We start from the raw sequence: 16,036 nt of genomic DNA, 5'->3' as shown, positions 1-16,036 counted from the left end.
TAACAACCAATGCAAAAGAAATCACTAACCCTTGAGGATTGAAGGGAAAAAATTTATTTCTTCACAGAATTAACCACCATAAACTGTTAAAAAACAAAATAGTAACAATGTGCATTGACATAGCAATCTCAATGTAAGCCAACTGAAGCCACTTGGAAAGATTTCATGTTTCATCCTATAAAGTACAAGCAAATGTTGCAGCATCTGCACTGTAACATCAGGACTGTCTGTGTACATTTCTGGAGGAAATCAAGTTCACTACAGAGGAATAAAGTTGTATTTGCATTTGATTTCAATGGGTTAAGCCAGCTTCTCTCAAATGACCTCATGACCCCACTATCGAAGGAGGCTAAACGCTTGCCACTACATTCACTGTGGTGCGAGGATGGTGTACCAGTAAAATCTTCATCACACAGCACGTGTGGGTGTGCGTCTCTTGCCCTATCCTCTCAATCTGAGTTTCTGTGACATCACTGGCGAGAGTTAGGCTGCAACTTTAACGTTTTGTGATTGCAAATATGGTTGACTGCAGGTTCACCATCAAACACAGGCAATGTGAGTGGAAAGGGGTGGGCGCGCATGCGAAGCGTGCCTGAAAGCATCGTATAAATGTCAGCCAGTAACAGTGAAAGCATTGTAAAGCCTGTCAACGCTGGTTTTAAGAAGAAAAAAAGACCCTCATACTTGGCTGTACAATGCTGCCATGGTCACGCATCCTTTCAAAAAAGATGACAGCATGGTCACTAGAAGTGGAGGAATGTGTGTAATGCCTAAAACACTTAAATTGTATCTGAGCTTAACCAAAGTGCAGGTTGAAGATATAAAGGAATAAAAACCTGATTTTAGACGCTTCTATCTGGCAAACAAAGAAAGTATTGCAAAAAACAATCAAAAGGCAGAAATTTCATGTCACAGTAACAGGGTTTTGTTGATGGACACATCTGAACGGAATCAAGACCCAAGTTTGGGTCCCATTTGAAACTATCAACGTTCTCCTCAGCAGAAGACCTCCCAGTAGTTGGCAAACTGCTGACAATGCACCGTGTTACATAAAAGATGTGTCAAAGGATTCTTGCCAACACTTTATTAACATGACTATCAAAAGCTGTGAATGGGAGATATCTCATTTCCACACCTGATGAACGTGAAGTGGTTGCTATGGAAACGATGCTCCGCGTAATGAGTTAGTGTTTGCAACAAGTGGGGAAAAAAAGAAGAAAAAAAGAGCGCTTCACTTCAAAACACGTGCCTGTCAAACTCATTTAGGGACGTATGCAACGAAAATATAGTTAAAACATGAGCTGGATAAGGCATGTCCGTCCAGTGCTTGCGTAGAAAAATCCAACCATTGTTAGTAAGATCTTTAAATGGTTAATACCTTTATTACGAACTGAAGTTTGAGATGAAGTTGTAATAAATGTGTATTCGTATACAGCTGGAAATAAACTTGTGCACCACATGTGTTTTTGATACAGCGTAGTTTGCACAGAAGAAACTACACTTATTGTGCAAAAGTAAAAAACAAAAACAAACTAAAAAAAGCTGAATGAATTAAACGCATAGAAAGTCGCGAGGGGAGTTTGATCCCGTTGATTAAACGAGTTTGATTCGTCGTTTAATCTTTATGCTAACAAAATGATTCATCATTCATAACTGCAAATATGACAACGGAAATGTGCTGATCCCGCAAAAAGTAAAAAACACCAGAGCCGGTCGAAGCGTGGAGCGGATCTGCAAGACAGCGGACAGCAGAGCACACGGTAAACAAAGGCCTGTTTCTGAGTGCAAGCTCCATTTTGAACAATGCGGCTTGCTTTCTATACTGAGCTAAAAATAAAACCCACACTTTAAGTAATGCATGCCCGCTTTACTCAACCTCGTGCACTTGCCAACGAACGTACCTGGGGTGCTCCCGAGCGTGCTGTGGCTCCTAAAACTACTCTCCGTACAGTAGCTGGCATCCTCATCATCTGGTAGGTCCTCCAGATAGTCGGAGTCGTTTCCCAAGGCCTCTTCATCTTCAAGATCCGACGACGGGTTGTCGTTAAGTTCATCTTCGTCTGACCGGTAGCTTATATTATCTTCCTCCTCATCGCTGTTGTCGTCGTAGACCACCTTGGTTAGAGGCCGCTTCACTCCGCCTCTGCCGCCGCGGCCGCCTCTCGACCCCCTGCCTCTACCTCTGCTCCCTCTGCCCCGCGATGTCGCTGCAGCCGCTGTGGTGGAGGCTCCAACTTTCCTACGGCCCCGAGACGAATGAAAGTTCTCTCGGCCGGATATTTCTGTATCCACCTCTAGAGAGCCAATGCTGCAAACACCTCCACTTCCTCCCCGCCCCCGACCCCGTCCTCTGCCTCTTCCCCGTCCGCGCATCCCTCTGGTCCTGCCGCCCCGAGAGCCCCGGATTGTCCCGGGTGAACCTTCCCGCATCACGGCTGCTTGTTTGGGCGGCCTTCCTCTTCTTCCCCTCATTGTAGGAGGGAGGCTCTTATGTTCCGCTTCAATCTCGGTGCTGGAAAAAGCCACGCACACCGGAGAAAAACGGGGAGGAAAAAATTAACAGGTCTGGCGACGGTTCCCGATTGGTCCCCGCCAAGCCCCGGTCTCAATTTCAAGGCGGAAAGCTCAAACTGAATGGCCGGTGTCCCGCTCTGGATCGCCTGCAGACGCCATTTTTCTTCTCGACTCTCCCTCCGTTGAAAACACAGCAGGCCTCAGAGCTGCGTGAAGTTAGAATCCGGTAGCGAAGGTTATACCGGAAGTTGATAATTATTTCCTTCAAAGTAAACGTGTCTAAAATAAATAAACAAATAAAGATGTTTACAAGTTGTGGCATACAGTATACTAGACTCCTTCAGTGTTTACGTTAACTTTGACATCTTAAATAATCCGGAGCGAGGCTTCCAACAATATCGTTTTAAGGGGCTCATTGCAAGACCGGAAAAGCAATTTTCATCTCTAACTTTACACTGGCAAGTCTGAATTTATTTGGGGTCACGTGACTCTATTCTACAATAGACGCAATAGCCGTAGTTCATAAAATTAGTTGTTCATGCAAACGCTAAGTGCCAGTAGTATTTAATTAGCAGTTGCTGCTTCTGGTGGCTAGTTTTAATCGCAGGTGGGTCAAGTGTATTTAGTGAACCTTCGTCGTTTTTTCTCCCCTGCCATGCCGCCATTATCGTCACAGTCAGCAAAGCGAAGCAAGAAGATAATACGTCCGACAGAGCGCTCTTCACACAAATAAGCCGTCTTTAAAATTAATACTGCTAATTTTTGTCCACGTATAATAAGGTGTGGACGTCATATTGCTAGTTGAATATACATTTTGATATCATCATGATTATTTAGATGAATAAAGATTACTTCATTTGAAGTGTGTTCGGGTTACTGAAAAATAAAAACTTTGCTAAGTTAATGCTAAGAGCGCAGCTCTTTTATGTATAGTGTTATAACCCTAAGGATTGTTAATTTATTACTCACTTTTAATTTTGATTAATTTTTCAGATAGGTCTTTCCATTTCGGCAGCTTGAAACAACAGCTTCAACAACAGACAAGACACAATAAGAACCAAGACATCTGACATCACAGATACATGTTGGTTGGTACAATTAGGGTTAGGGTTAGGGTTAGGGTTACGAGATCATTAGCTGATGTTGGTATTTTTCACTGCTACGTATATCCGTTGTCGTGGCCGAGTGGTTAAGGCGATGGACTAGAAATCCATTGGGGTCTCCCCGCGCAGGTTCGAATCCTGCCGACAACGAATTTTTCCTTTTTTGCATTATCAATAATCGAGTCCGAGATATTCACTAGTGACATGTAAATTATTTACGAAATCTCAAGGAAAAACTTGCTATTTAATAATAGAGAGTTTCATTAGCTCATTTAAAGAGTCCCTCCACAGTAAGAAATGTGTTTTACTTTGCCTTTGTCGAGTTTGGCACAAAAATTATTTCACACTCAACTTTATGTACTCAATGTGATTTTAAGTGATGGGCCTAGGAGCGTGATTTGTGGCATAATAAATAGTTTGGAAGCCAATCTTGGCCCTTGTGGAAATATTTTTAATTTGGAATTTTAACAGCTGATGACAGCTCCCCCCTGAGCTGTCACCTTATCGTGGTGGGGGAGTTTGCGTGCCCCAATGAGTTATGTTATGTAACTATGAGCTATGTTGCCCGGGGCTTTAAGCCCCTGGTAGGGTCACCCAAGGCAAACAGATCCTAGATGAGGGACCAGACAAAGAACAGCTCAAAAGACTCCTTATGATGAACAAAAAATTTGGACCTCGTGATCCCTTGCCCGGATATCCTCGGCTACTGAAGCTAGCTCTTGGGACGTGGAATGTCACCTCTCTGTTGGGGAAGGAGCCGGAGATGGTGCGCGAGGCTGAGCGGTTCCGGATAGATATAGTCGGACTCACCTCGACGCACGGCTTGGGCTCTGGAACCAGTCCTCTTGAGAGGGGTTGGACTCTCTTCCACTCTGGAGTTGCCCGTGGTGAGAGGCGCAGAGCAGGTGTGGGCATACTTATTGCCCCCCGGCTGTGTGCCAGTACATTGGGGTTTACCCCAGTGAACGAGAGGGTAGCCTCCCTCCGCCTGCGGGTGGGGGGACGAGTCCTGACTGTTGTTTGTGCCTATTCGCCAAACAGCAGTTCAGAGTACCCACCCTTTTTGGAGTCTCTGGGGGAGGCACTGGAGAATGCTCCTACCGGAGACTCCCTCGTTCTGCTGGGGGACTTCAATGCTCACATGGGCAATGACAGTAAGACCTGGAGGGGTGTGATTGGGAGGAACGGCCCCCCCGATCTGAACCAGAGTGGTGTTATGTTGTTGGACTTCTGTGCCGGTCATGGACTGTCCATAACGAACACCATGTTCAGACATAAGGGTGTCCATATGTGCACTTGGCACCAGGACACCCTTGGCTGCAGTTCGATGATCGACTTTGTGGTTGTATCATCGGACTTGCGGCCGTATGTCCTGGACACTCGGGTGAAGAGAGGGGCGGAGCTGTCAACTGATCACCACCTGGTGGTGAGTTGGCTCCGCTGGTGGGGGAGGATGCCGATCAGACCTGGCAGGCCCAAACGTATTGTGAGGGTCTGCTGGGAGCGTTTGTCAGAATCCCCCGTCAGAAGGAGCTTTAACTCCCACCTCCGGCAGAGCTTCAACCATATCCCGGGGGAGGTGGGGGACATTGAGTCCGAATGGGCCATGTTCCGTGACTCCATTGCCAAGGCAGCTGATCGGAGTTGTGGCCGTAAGGTGGTCGGTGCCTGTCGTGGCGGCAACCCTCGAACCTGCTGGTGGACAACAGTGGTGAGGGAAGCCGTCAAGCTGAAGAAGGAGTCCTATCGGGCCTTTTTGGCCAGTGGGACCCTGGAAGCAGCTGATAGGTACCGACAGGCCAGACGGGCCGCGGCTTTGGCGGTTGCTGAGGCAAAAACTCGGGCCTGGGAGGAGTTCGGTGAGACCATGGAGAACGATTTCCGGACGGCCTCGAAGAGATTCTGGTCCACCATCCGGTGTCTCAGGGGGGGGAAGCGGCTCACAGTCAACACTGTTTACAGTGGGGACGGGGCTTTGCTGACCTCAACTAGGGATGTTGTGAGTCGGTGGGGGGAGTACTTCGAGAACCTCCTCAATCCTACCAACACGTGCTCGGAAGAGGCAGAGTCGGAGAGCTCGGAGACGGGGCCTCCCATTTCTGGGGCTGAGGTTGCCGAGGTGGTCAAAAAGCTCCTCGGTGGCAAGGCCCCGGGGGTGGATGAGGTCCGTCCTGAGTTTCTCAAGGCTCTGGATGTTGTAGGGCTGTCTTGGCTGACACGCCTCTGCAGCATCGCGTGGACATCGGGGACAGTGCCTCTGGACTGGCAGATTGGGGTGGTGGTCCCCCTCTTCAAAAAGGGGGACCGGAGGGTGTGTTCCAACTATAGGGGTATCACACTCCTCAGCCTCCCTGGTAAGGTCTATTCGGGGGTATTGGAGAGGAGGATCCGTCGGATAATCGAGCCTCGGATTCAAGAGATGCAGTGTGGCTTTCGTCCTGGCCGTGGAACAGTGGACCAGCTCTATACCCTCGGCAGGATCCTGGAGGGTGCATGGGAGTTCGCCCAACCAGTCTACATGTGTTTTGTGGACTTGGAGAAAGCGTTCGACCGTGTCCCTCGTGGAGTCCTGTGGGGGGTGCTCCGGGAATATGGAGTGCCGGACCCCTTGATAGGGGCCGTTCGGTCTCTGTATGACCGGTGCCAGAGTTTGGTCCGCATTGCCGGCAGTAAGTCGGATACGTTTCCAGTGAGAGTTGGACTCCGTCAGGGCTGCCCTTTGTCACCGATTCTGTTCCTAACTTTTATGGACAGAATTTCTAGGCGGAGCCAGGGCGTTGAGGGTGTCCGATTTGGCGACCTCAGAATCGGGTCTCAAATGATGATGCAGATGATGTGGTTCTGTTAGCGTCGTCAGGCCGTGACCTTCAGCTCTCACTGGAGCGATTCGCAGCAGAGTGTGAAGCGGCTGGGATGAGAATCAGCACCTCCAAATCCGAGACTATGGTTCTCAGCCGGAAAAGGGTGGAATGCTCTCTCCGGGTCGGGAATGAGATCCTTCCCCAAGTGGAGAAGTTCAAGTATCTCGGGGTCTTGTTCACGAGTGAGGGACGAATGGAGCGGGAGATTGACGGGCGGATCGGTGCGGCGTCTGCAGTGTTGCGGGCTCTGCACCGACCCGTCGTTGTGAAGAGGGAGCTGAGCCAGAAGGCGAAGCTCTCTACTTACTGGTCAATCTACGTTCCCATCCTCACCTATGGTCACGAGTTGTGGGTAGTGACCGAAAGAACAAGATCGCGAATACAAGCGGCCGAAATGGGTTTCCTCCGCAGGGTGTCTGGGCTCTCCCTTAGAGATAGGGTGAGAAGCTCAGTCATCCGGGAGGGGCTCGGAGTAGAACCGCTGCTCCTCCGCATTGAGAGGAGTCAGATGAGGTGGCTCGGGCATCTGGTTAGGATGCCCCCTGGGCGGTGTTCCGGGCACGTCCCACTGGGAGGAGACCCCGGGGGAGACCCAGGACACGTTGGAGAGACTATGTCTCTCGGCTGGCCTGGGAACGCCTCGGGGTCCCCCCGGAAGAGCTGGAGGAAGTGGCCGGGGAGAGAGACGTCTGGGTTTCTCTGCTCAAGCTGCTGCCCCGCGACCCGACCCCCGGATAAGCGGCAGATGATGGATGGATGGATGGATGGAATTTTAAAGTACTAAATCCCATCACTAGTTTTTAAGTGTTAATTATACGTTCTTTACTCTGCATAAACCATGTCAGAAACAAGAATATTATTGTATGCCTTAATGTGCAAACACATCGTAAACAAGAAAATAAGAAAAAGCAAACGAGTGCATACATTTTTTTGTTTTTACACTATGCAACCACAAACCTCCATTAACACATAAAAACTTCAACGGATCAAAAGTCAGTTTACTGATCTGGATTTTGACAGCAGCTTTTAATAAAAAATAAAGTCACACCTGAATTAATCCCCCTTCTATCCAACATACAAGGTTTCCATGTGGAAAATTGTAAAAAAAAATAATATATATATATATCAAACTGATAGATTTACAAATATTGAGCTGTGTTGGGACACAAACAAACACTAAATAACACTGACTCTCATGGGAATCTTAAACCCCATTAAAAGTAGAAAACATTTACCATAATGTTGTACATGGTAGCTGTGGCATGCATTTTACTAAGCCATAATTAAACCAGCCGGGCATACGAGCGAACTGTGAATCCAACATGCAAACCATATCATCTGAAAGGCCAAAAGTCAAGAGCTGAAACAATTTTACAAAAAGGCTTTATAGACATCTGCAACAAGTTCAATGTCTAAGTTCTACCAGGATTTTCACATGTCACATACAGTAAAACCTTTCGACAGGAAGCAGAAAGCACTCTGATATTTAGCCTTTAAACAACTTAATCTGAAAACTTGGAATTTAAAAAAAAAATTATCTGTACACATTCTAAAACAGCTCAATGACTTCAATGGAGTATTGTCCAACAGCCTTCTTCATCTTCATCTTGTTGAGCTCTTGGAGGCCTCCTTCGATCTTTCCAAGCTCTGAAAACAGCTTGACCTGAGGACAAAAAAAAAAAAAAGAGAAGAATATCAGAAAACTGTGATAAAATCTACATGATGCCAACAGAGACCGTTACAGAGCGGCAACAAGGGAAAACCGTTTGTTACCTGTGAGCTAACAAAATTGTGGAGCTTCAGCAGCAAGCCTTTGACCTCCGGAGTCATCACTAGAACTGTAAAATGGGCGTCCAACAGCATACAAACCCAATCCATGACCTGTACTCAAACACAATGAACAAAGAGTTAGAGACGTGAATGTTTTCAACAAGAAAATCGGATTCTTGAAATCCACCGCTGCGTTTGTGCACAGCTATGCATATGTGTATTGTACTAGTAAGTCTACTCAAGCGTGGCCACCCTAATGACAAAGTCAGATACAAACCTGATTCAGGCTTGGTGATCTAAAGCTGTGTGCCGGCGGGAGAGCATTTTCAGAATATTGTACGTAGAGAAATTGCAGGTACTGAAGGAAAAGCTGATAGGTTGACAAAAAAAGAAAAAGGACAATTGTTTTAGAACACAAAGTCAGTACTGAATGGCTTATTTTGGAGACAAGGCCAACTAGGTAGCTGTTACTGACAACAACATGTTGAGAGGAGAGATCCTTCAGATGTGGGAGGAGGAAAGTATCGCTGTACGCCGTCTGCAGGACCTCATTTCTACGCAGCCTGAGTTAAGTTCTCACACGTTCACAATTCAGTGTATTTTTACCTGCCACAAAGTGTAAAGAGATATAAAAAAGAATGGTACACAGAGGTGAAAAGGATGAATCTGAGTCACTGTGACTGTGCCTTGGGAGGATACAGTAGAGCTGCTTTATGTAATCCCACTGGACAAATCTCTTGTGGTGGAGGTGTGGCCTTCTTCATGTCTTCTGCTCCTCTTTGTTGGCCACCGACCACGTCTGAACAATCCTCCTCAATAGAGGTGGGACTAACACCGTTCTTCAAGCCAACCTCGCCAGGCTCTCTTAAAATGAGGGTTTCCATGAAAGAGACGCTGTCAGGCTCCAGGCTCAACGTTGCTGCATCAACATCTGGCAAACTGCAAGAAAAGTGCGAGGAAAGCATCGAGGAAAGATCGATGTCAGGCTTACTGTCAAATTAAACTGAACAACTTCTTTGGTTGGTTGATTTCAAACCTAAATTAAGTTTCATCAAACTAAACAGTTTCATGTGACAGTTTGCAGAGTTTCAAGCATTTAACTGCCCCTCTGTGGCAAAATAATAATAAAAAAAAATCAAATAATGCCATATTAGTGTTGATTGAAGTGTTTGTAAAAACATTGCTCTTACCTGATGAATGCCTTGAGACAGGCACAGGTGACAGCCTCTGGGATGTCAGGGAAGAACTGCAAGCACAGCTGACAAAGAAAGTAATCCTTCTTCTCCAGGGCCAGCGGCAAAAGATCAGGACTCACACTGTTGACGGGAACGATGGTACTTTGTTACATTCAAGAGAAGCCTTGCAGGTTGAATTGAGCCGCTTTTATTCACAGTAGATACACAGTTTTTGTAATTCAGTTCTGTTATCAGATAAATTCATTTGCAGCCTGAAAGCCTTAAATTCAAGGTTAACATTTTTGTTTTGTTTTTTTAAATAAAAAATTAAAATAAATCATCATCCCACCATCTGCCTCACTGACCTGTGGCAGAGGCACTGGGTGTGCACAAGCTGTGCCAGGGTGCCGGGCGGGTAGAAGGCTGGATCAGCCAGGCTCCGGGACACAAGGGTTAATGCCAGCTGTCCCAACGAGGGCTGCAGGTCGTGGAGGTCGTGTCTGGACAGGAGGCCCTCTACCTCCTTCTGCACTTCCTCTACAGGTGCCGTCTGCGTGAGGAAAAATATTAGGCGCCTTTAGATTTGCTTGGGAACCCTTTTTGTTACCTCTGTTAAGTGCGACCATGAACAGTTATATATTTTACCTTGACGAGTTCTAGCACTTGGTCAGTAGTTAAACCAGGAGTTGACTGTGTCTTACGGGTTGCTCTCTGTATGGAAAAGGGGAAAATCAAAATAATGATCTTACTAAAAGCATTGCAGACAAATATCTTCCACATACAAAAATAATTCAATCTGAAAAGACTGGATAAAACAGAGCGATTTGCTAAATTAGCATTATATCTCCAATGAAGACAGGAGTTCTAATTCAGGTACCGATTCATTTGATAAATTCAAAGGATAAGCAATTTGATTCATTTTAAAGGACCTTAAAAAGGTTTAAATGATCATCTTAAAAAGAACACCGATCCAGGAAGTAACGACTGGAAATTACAATTTCATATAGAGAAACAGCCAATCATGTTTTTTTTAGTTTAGGTTTCATTTGTATGGCTGATCAATTCAAGCTGCCATTTACAACCGTTAACCAACGCACCGTCTTCCTGGTCTCCACTGCTTTAGGAGGCCGAGCTGCGTCTCCATGCAGGATGTTATTCCAAGATGGCACCAAAGCCGGAGGCCTGGACTCTGTGGCTGTAAGAGAAAACACACTTATGTGAGTGAACGTTTTCACGTGTCAGATAATTGTGATCTGCTTTCACGAAGTTCCAGAGCATTGCTGATTGTTACTGCTCACCTTCAGTCTTTGCTTGTCTTAGTTTTCCCAGAGCGGCAGCAAGGGAAGATTTGGGACATGCAAATGGTATAACAGAGAGGGTTTTCCCATGTGGAATAAACAACTTGTTTGAATAACTCCATAGCTATACCAGAGAAGGATTAAAATGAAACAAATATACGGTTAGTACATGTAACTGAAAGCTGTTGTAGATGCCCAACTAGTCTATTCATGCAACAGTTTTAGGATTGTAAACTGCTATAAAGTTGTGAGAAGGGACAGAGAGCCCCCTCACAGTGGAGAGCAGACGCAATGCTCTACCAAAGTCATACAGTCCTCCATCAGCACACAACAGCTGGAAGGACAGGGAACCTTGGCCTGTTTATGTCAAAACTTATGAACACATTAAAACATTTATATGCATTCAACAAATGACATATTCCCACCTGGCCGTAGATTTTACCCGCCATCTCTTTTCCCGCTTGAAGCGTCTGAAAATTTGTATTCCAGATGCAGAGAAAGTCTGAAATTGAAAGACAAAGACACATTCATGAACCAAATAGATCATTCCAAACCTCTGGTGCTGACAGCGGAACCATAATGCAGCGAGAGACAAGAGTAAAGTAAAGCTAACATTCAGGTAAGTTTGACCAGCATTTACCTTTACCAGCACCAGCAGACGGGTGTGGAACCCCCACAACAGCTACGTGGGCATCATCCAAGACCATAGCTGACGCCGCTTCCAGCAGGTCCTCCCCGACGGGAAGACTCAGCACCAGGCTGCGCGGCAGCAGAAGGGCCTGGGCCCCTTCATCAGCCCCTGGGCCCCGCACAGAGATCACGCTCTGGTACATGCGACCATTAGGGTCTGAATATCAGAGAAACAACACAGCACAACAGGTGTGATTTAAAAGAAAAACTATTCAATTGTAGTTGCTTTGATTTAGCCCCTAATGGTATGGAGAAAAGTAGAGAGCGAGCCACACCTCTGCTGCCAAACACTGAAAGTTATTGTCTGTCACATAATCCTCAGTCATGGCTATTTATCACCTGTTAAATTCAATTTCATTTGAATGCGCCACCCGTTTAACTCAGTTTAACACGGTCACCTCAAAGAGCAGCTGCCAGAAGTCGAAGCTCCTGCGTTAGTATTGGAAGGCAGCTGTTGCACAGACACCACTGACTTTACTCCACTCTCTTCATCCATCATATCTGATCTATATATTTGTGAACACTTCTCTTTGGTTGCGCTCGGGTGTAAACTGAAAAGGCCAAACGGATGTCATATATATATTCCACTGCAATGTGCCGAGATTGCAATGTGAATAACGAAGGCAGACTACGAGACAACTTGAGACTTAAAGATCATCTAAGAAATCTATGAAATTAAAGCTAATGTTAAACTAATAAGCCATCCAAGTCATAATAGTGGGTGTCCCACTTGTGTTCCGGTGTGCCGATTATTTCCTCTTTGCATTATCTACAACCCTAGACTAAGCCATCAAACGTGGATACTAAAAACATTTTCAGAGGCTAGAAATTCAGACGTACAGAGACAAAGCAGGCAGATGTGTTTGTCCCTGTAGGAGGCAGAGAAGCTGAGCGGGGACAGTCCAGGTTCCTCTCCCTCCAACCGGTACCTCTGTAGAGAGTTGGGGTTCAGTCTCTGCAGGTAGAGGAAATGATCTCCTCTCTGTGGGCACACAGGGACAATCATGTAAGGCATTTAAAAGGTCCACTATCATGAGTAGATGCAGATGTTTATCAACAAAACTGAGTCATTAACTGTAGTTGTAACTTTAAATTGAACTAAATTAATGTCCAACCGTTTTGAGGCCTTAAATATAAAAAGTGTTACCAGGTCAGTTCTGAAGATGACGATCTGCTGAGTTTCTGCCACTACACTGGTGCTCCACCTACCAAACAAACAAAAAAAAAAAACAAAGAAAGAAAAAACTGCACATCATCAGAAAACATGGCATAGTCCTGCTAATACCTGGAATTATTTCACAGGCCAGTTTTAAACCAGCACAGCAGCCCTGGATGTTTCTAAACATCAACCAGAGCAGCTGTGAGCACAGATTCTTCCATCATTCAATCCCAATTTTGTTTCTCAGGAATGTATCAATAATGAAATAACAGTTAGCAATAATTTGAAGTAACTGCAATTAATAATCGGAATGTCTCTATACATGTTTAATTCCACTATTATACAATAAGCCCACTAATAATGTAGTTACTCATCTAACCTCAGTAAAGAATAATGATAATTTCTTGGAAAAAGAAAAAAACATAAATAAAAACATGTCTGTCTGCCTTTTAGGAATTTTCTAAGGAAACAAACTGACATTATTATGAGGCATTAAACTCCATTATTTAGGTGGTCAGCACTGTTAAACTTTGAAAAGCAAAGTGGAAATATGACAGTATCGTCACTTTCACAACTATGTTTTCATAGAAGTAAAAAAAGATGATTATAATAATTATTTAACCATGATAAAGACCATCTCTAATAAGTGAAACTACACAATTTAATTGTTATATGTGACAGGCCTGTTCATTTGAAATCACTGCATTCGTATTGTTTTTTTTTTGTTTTTTTTTTTAATATGATTTACACAGCAACCCAGGTTTTTTCTTTTCAATGGGTTAAAAACAACTCGTTTAATGTCCAATTATGTCTGTGTATGTACAGAGTAAAACTGTTGGTTTATTAACAAATAATTCAACTATTGATATGACTGATATGTTTGGATAATGGACTGAATTCCAGCAATGCGGACATGTTTGCCAAAACAATCTCCTCTTCAGTGCTACATGTGTGAAAATGGCTGCTGTTTGCTTTCTGATGCCAACCTGATGGCCTCTTCTTGAGCAAGGACCTCCTCTATGGGCTGCTGCGGCGCAGAAAGCAGGGAGTCGAGCAGTCTCACGGCTCCTCTCTGAAATATGACCACAGGCTCTCGTCCACGTGCACAGTGCACCATCCAGACATCTGCGGACACCTGGTGAGTAAGAATTCACAAGAGGAAGGAGTGACCATTAATGACCGCATAGATAATGACCTCTTAGGTTGATACTCAGAGTGCTAAAGGGAATCTTAACCATAAGGAAGAGGCCAAAATAAAGACAAAGTTCATCATTATGCAATATATATGCAGTGAAAAGGAAGAAAAAAATGTTTAAAGTTCTGCAATTTAGTATAATTTCTGAACAACAGCTTACTGCATGTTTGATGTAATTGTCCCTGAAACAATAAAATATATATTTAGACTCACTGTTGCTTTGAAGGCCTTGTCCAATATGATATCCTCTTCCTTCCAAATTCGTATCACCTGAAAAACAACAACAAAAAGGACTTTTAAATGCGACTGATTTCTCTGAGGGTCAAACCTTAACAAAGCAAAAGAAGGATAAGTTCACATTCAAGAGCAAAAGTGGATCAACATATGTGGTGTATAAGTAAAGCAATATGGGCAGCAACACAGATGCAAATCTTAAGGATGGGTAAGGAAGCGTATGGTCACTTCAATAAACTGGCTTTGGTGTAGTTTTGGTGTACTTTCTGTGAGAATTGATTGGTTCCTTGTGGGAGCAGTATGGCTCAAAATAGATGACGCTGCATCAACAAATGTATTACTTGAAAAAAAAAAGTCCTATGACAATCAATCAGACGTCACAATTAAAGACAATACAAAGTGTGCAAGACAGCTAAAGAGGATGTAAGAACCTAAATCTTGACAACGCAAATTCTAAAGCAGGGTACCTTGTTGTCTGAGACTGCAACATACTCCTTGGTCTGTAAGTTGAAGACTGCTGAACAGGTCAGATGTTGTCCTTGTTTCACTGTCCAGCTGCCCAGCGGCTTCTGGTCTGACACCTGGAAGAACAGAAGAGGAATGAAAAATTACAGAACATGCTTCACAATTTAAATCTATCTGTAAGAACCAGGAAATCTTAAAGCTGACACGCTGTTTTAAAATGAGTAACTGTATTTATACACAGCAGCAACATATATCAATAAGATAAATGCTCACTGAACCTCCCAGTTTAGAAGTTTAGATGTAAGTGATGTTATGTATGTTGCTAGCGTTAGCTGCCATCTGCCTGTATTTGAGGACAAGCATAACACATTTACCAAACTAGGTGATTTTTCCTGTCTGTTTTCAAGGAAAGGTGTCAATGTACGATATAAGTTCAGCGGTACGTCTTTTTTTGTCAGACGTTATGGCTCTGGCTCGTTTCACCCAGACGAGCCGAGGATGCTAACACGAGTTACACTGATCGCACCAATCAGCTGGCACATGTTACGGGAGCCAAAACAAAGTCTAAACGTTACCTTGTACAGAGTCACAGATCTAGTTGAGTCTGTAACGATGACATGGTCGCTGTCTCTCTCCTCTTCGATTCCCTGAATTCCAGATATAGACAAATTTTGATCTGGAACAAGTCCGCACAACGTGTATCCCTCATACAGCGCTGCCATGCTGGACCAGAAGAAAGGGGAGCTCGTTAGATCTCGCGAGAATAGACTACGAACGCGCCACAAGGGGGCCTGCAGCAGCGTGATGTTCAAATCTATTTGGTTTACTCTTGCAGCCTATGATCCAGCTTGTTTGCGATTCTATTCATTTAAACTTGGAGATCAATAAAATGATTAGTTTTTATACTTTCATTCTTAAAATTGCCTGCATATCGTCGCCATGCCTCTTTGAAAGAAGGCAAAGTCCAGTTATTACCTCCCCCAACAGAACAGCAGTGGTCGCTAAAAAAAACTGCTTAGGAAAGGCTCAAATAACCTGACAAATAGTCTGAATTCCCTGGATATCAATCTGATGGAATCTGTCAGGAGCCAAGGGCAATTGATAAGGGACTAAAGGAGAGAGCCAGTACCAGGCAGATCAAGACACCATCAGATTTTCTTTGTACATATTCTGATTGGTCAGAGCTCTTGAGGAGGACCTACACAATATCATACCTGTGGTCATAATGTTGTGGCTGATCCATAAAGGTTTAATTTCTGAATACTGAAATACTGAAAAGTAAATACTGAATATGAGATTTTGTCCTACATCACTGCCAGCCTGTTATCAATGAATGTGTAGTGTGCTTAAGCTTTTATAAACAAAATCAGGGAAAACATTTTTTGCAAGATCACAGGATCAGCATCAACTAAATTATAAACACGGTATAGTCCATCCATTTTCTATACCCGCTTAATCCGTCGGTCGGGTCGCGGGGGGCTGGAGCCTATCCCAGCGGTCATCGGGCGAGAGGCGGGGTACACCCTGGACAGGATGTATAACCTTATATAAAGGTTAATAAAACTCTGTAAA

The 16,036-nt window shown here is 44.5% G+C and overlaps 2 protein-coding genes and 1 non-coding gene across 7 annotated transcripts in view; 1 reads left to right on the top strand and 2 right to left on the bottom strand.

The window, feature by feature from the left end:
- The window catches only part of LOC140305635 (nucleosome-remodeling factor subunit BPTF-like), a 40,792-nt gene extending 38,068 nt beyond the window's left edge, over window positions 1–2,724 (bottom strand). For 2 of the 4 annotated variants that reach the window (XM_072384581.1, XM_072384582.1), the window contains exon 1: window positions 1,902–2,724. In XM_072384581.1, coding sequence (XP_072240682.1) covers window positions 1,902–2,472 — 571 coding nt within the window. In that variant the 5' untranslated portion in view covers window positions 2,473–2,724. The remainder of the gene's footprint in view (window positions 1–1,901) is intronic. The other 2 variants (XM_072384583.1, XM_072384584.1) reach the window with 1 other exon arrangement.
- A 961-nt stretch (window positions 2,725–3,685) lies between these two features.
- Window positions 3,686–3,767, top strand: trnas-aga (transfer RNA serine (anticodon AGA)). The gene has a single exon. It is a non-coding gene; the product is annotated as a tRNA-Ser (tRNA).
- A 3,704-nt stretch (window positions 3,768–7,471) lies between these two features.
- nol11 (nucleolar protein 11) lies at window positions 7,472–15,228 on the bottom strand. 2 transcript variants are annotated; one of them, XM_072384579.1, is made up of 18 exons: window positions 15,040–15,228; window positions 14,467–14,580; window positions 13,979–14,035; window positions 13,557–13,705; window positions 12,559–12,616; window positions 12,252–12,393; window positions 11,362–11,568; window positions 11,147–11,223; window positions 10,722–10,845; window positions 10,521–10,618; window positions 10,069–10,134; window positions 9,789–9,973; window positions 9,439–9,564; window positions 8,948–9,187; window positions 8,724–8,802; window positions 8,526–8,618; window positions 8,252–8,359; window positions 7,472–8,141 (listed from the first exon to the last, which is right to left on the bottom strand). In XM_072384579.1, the coding sequence occupies exons 1-18, from the start codon at window positions 15,184–15,186 to the stop codon at window positions 8,028–8,030; spliced, it is 2,184 nt and encodes a 727-aa protein (XP_072240680.1). In that variant the 5' UTR covers window positions 15,187–15,228; the 3' UTR covers window positions 7,472–8,027. The 2 variants fall into 2 exon arrangements, with proteins under 2 accessions (XP_072240680.1, XP_072240681.1); XM_072384580.1 differs by having other exon boundaries at window positions 10,521–10,612; window positions 15,040–15,227.
- Between the last annotated feature and the right edge of the window lie 808 nt (window positions 15,229–16,036).

This window comes from Leuresthes tenuis, unplaced genomic scaffold (assembly GCF_036924035.1).
Source record: "Leuresthes tenuis unplaced genomic scaffold, fLeuTen1.0.hap1 SCAF_4, whole genome shotgun sequence".
NCBI lineage: Eukaryota > Metazoa > Chordata > Actinopteri > Atheriniformes > Atherinopsidae > Leuresthes > Leuresthes tenuis.
This window is presented reverse-complemented; position numbering and strand designations above follow the sequence as displayed.

Coding starts and splice junctions, on each gene's coding strand:
- nol11 (XM_072384579.1), bottom strand. CDS start 15,186: ATGGCAGCGCTGTATGAGGGATACACGTTGTGCGGACTTGTTCCAGAT. Junction 11,569..12,251: donor CATCTGCCTGCTTTGTCTCT/GTACGTCTGAAT, acceptor TCTGATATTCAG/ACCCTAATGGTCGCATGTAC. Junction 11,224..11,361: donor GTCTGCTGGTGCTGGTAAAG/GTAAATGCTGGT, acceptor TTTCAATTTCAG/ACTTTCTCTGCATCTGGAAT.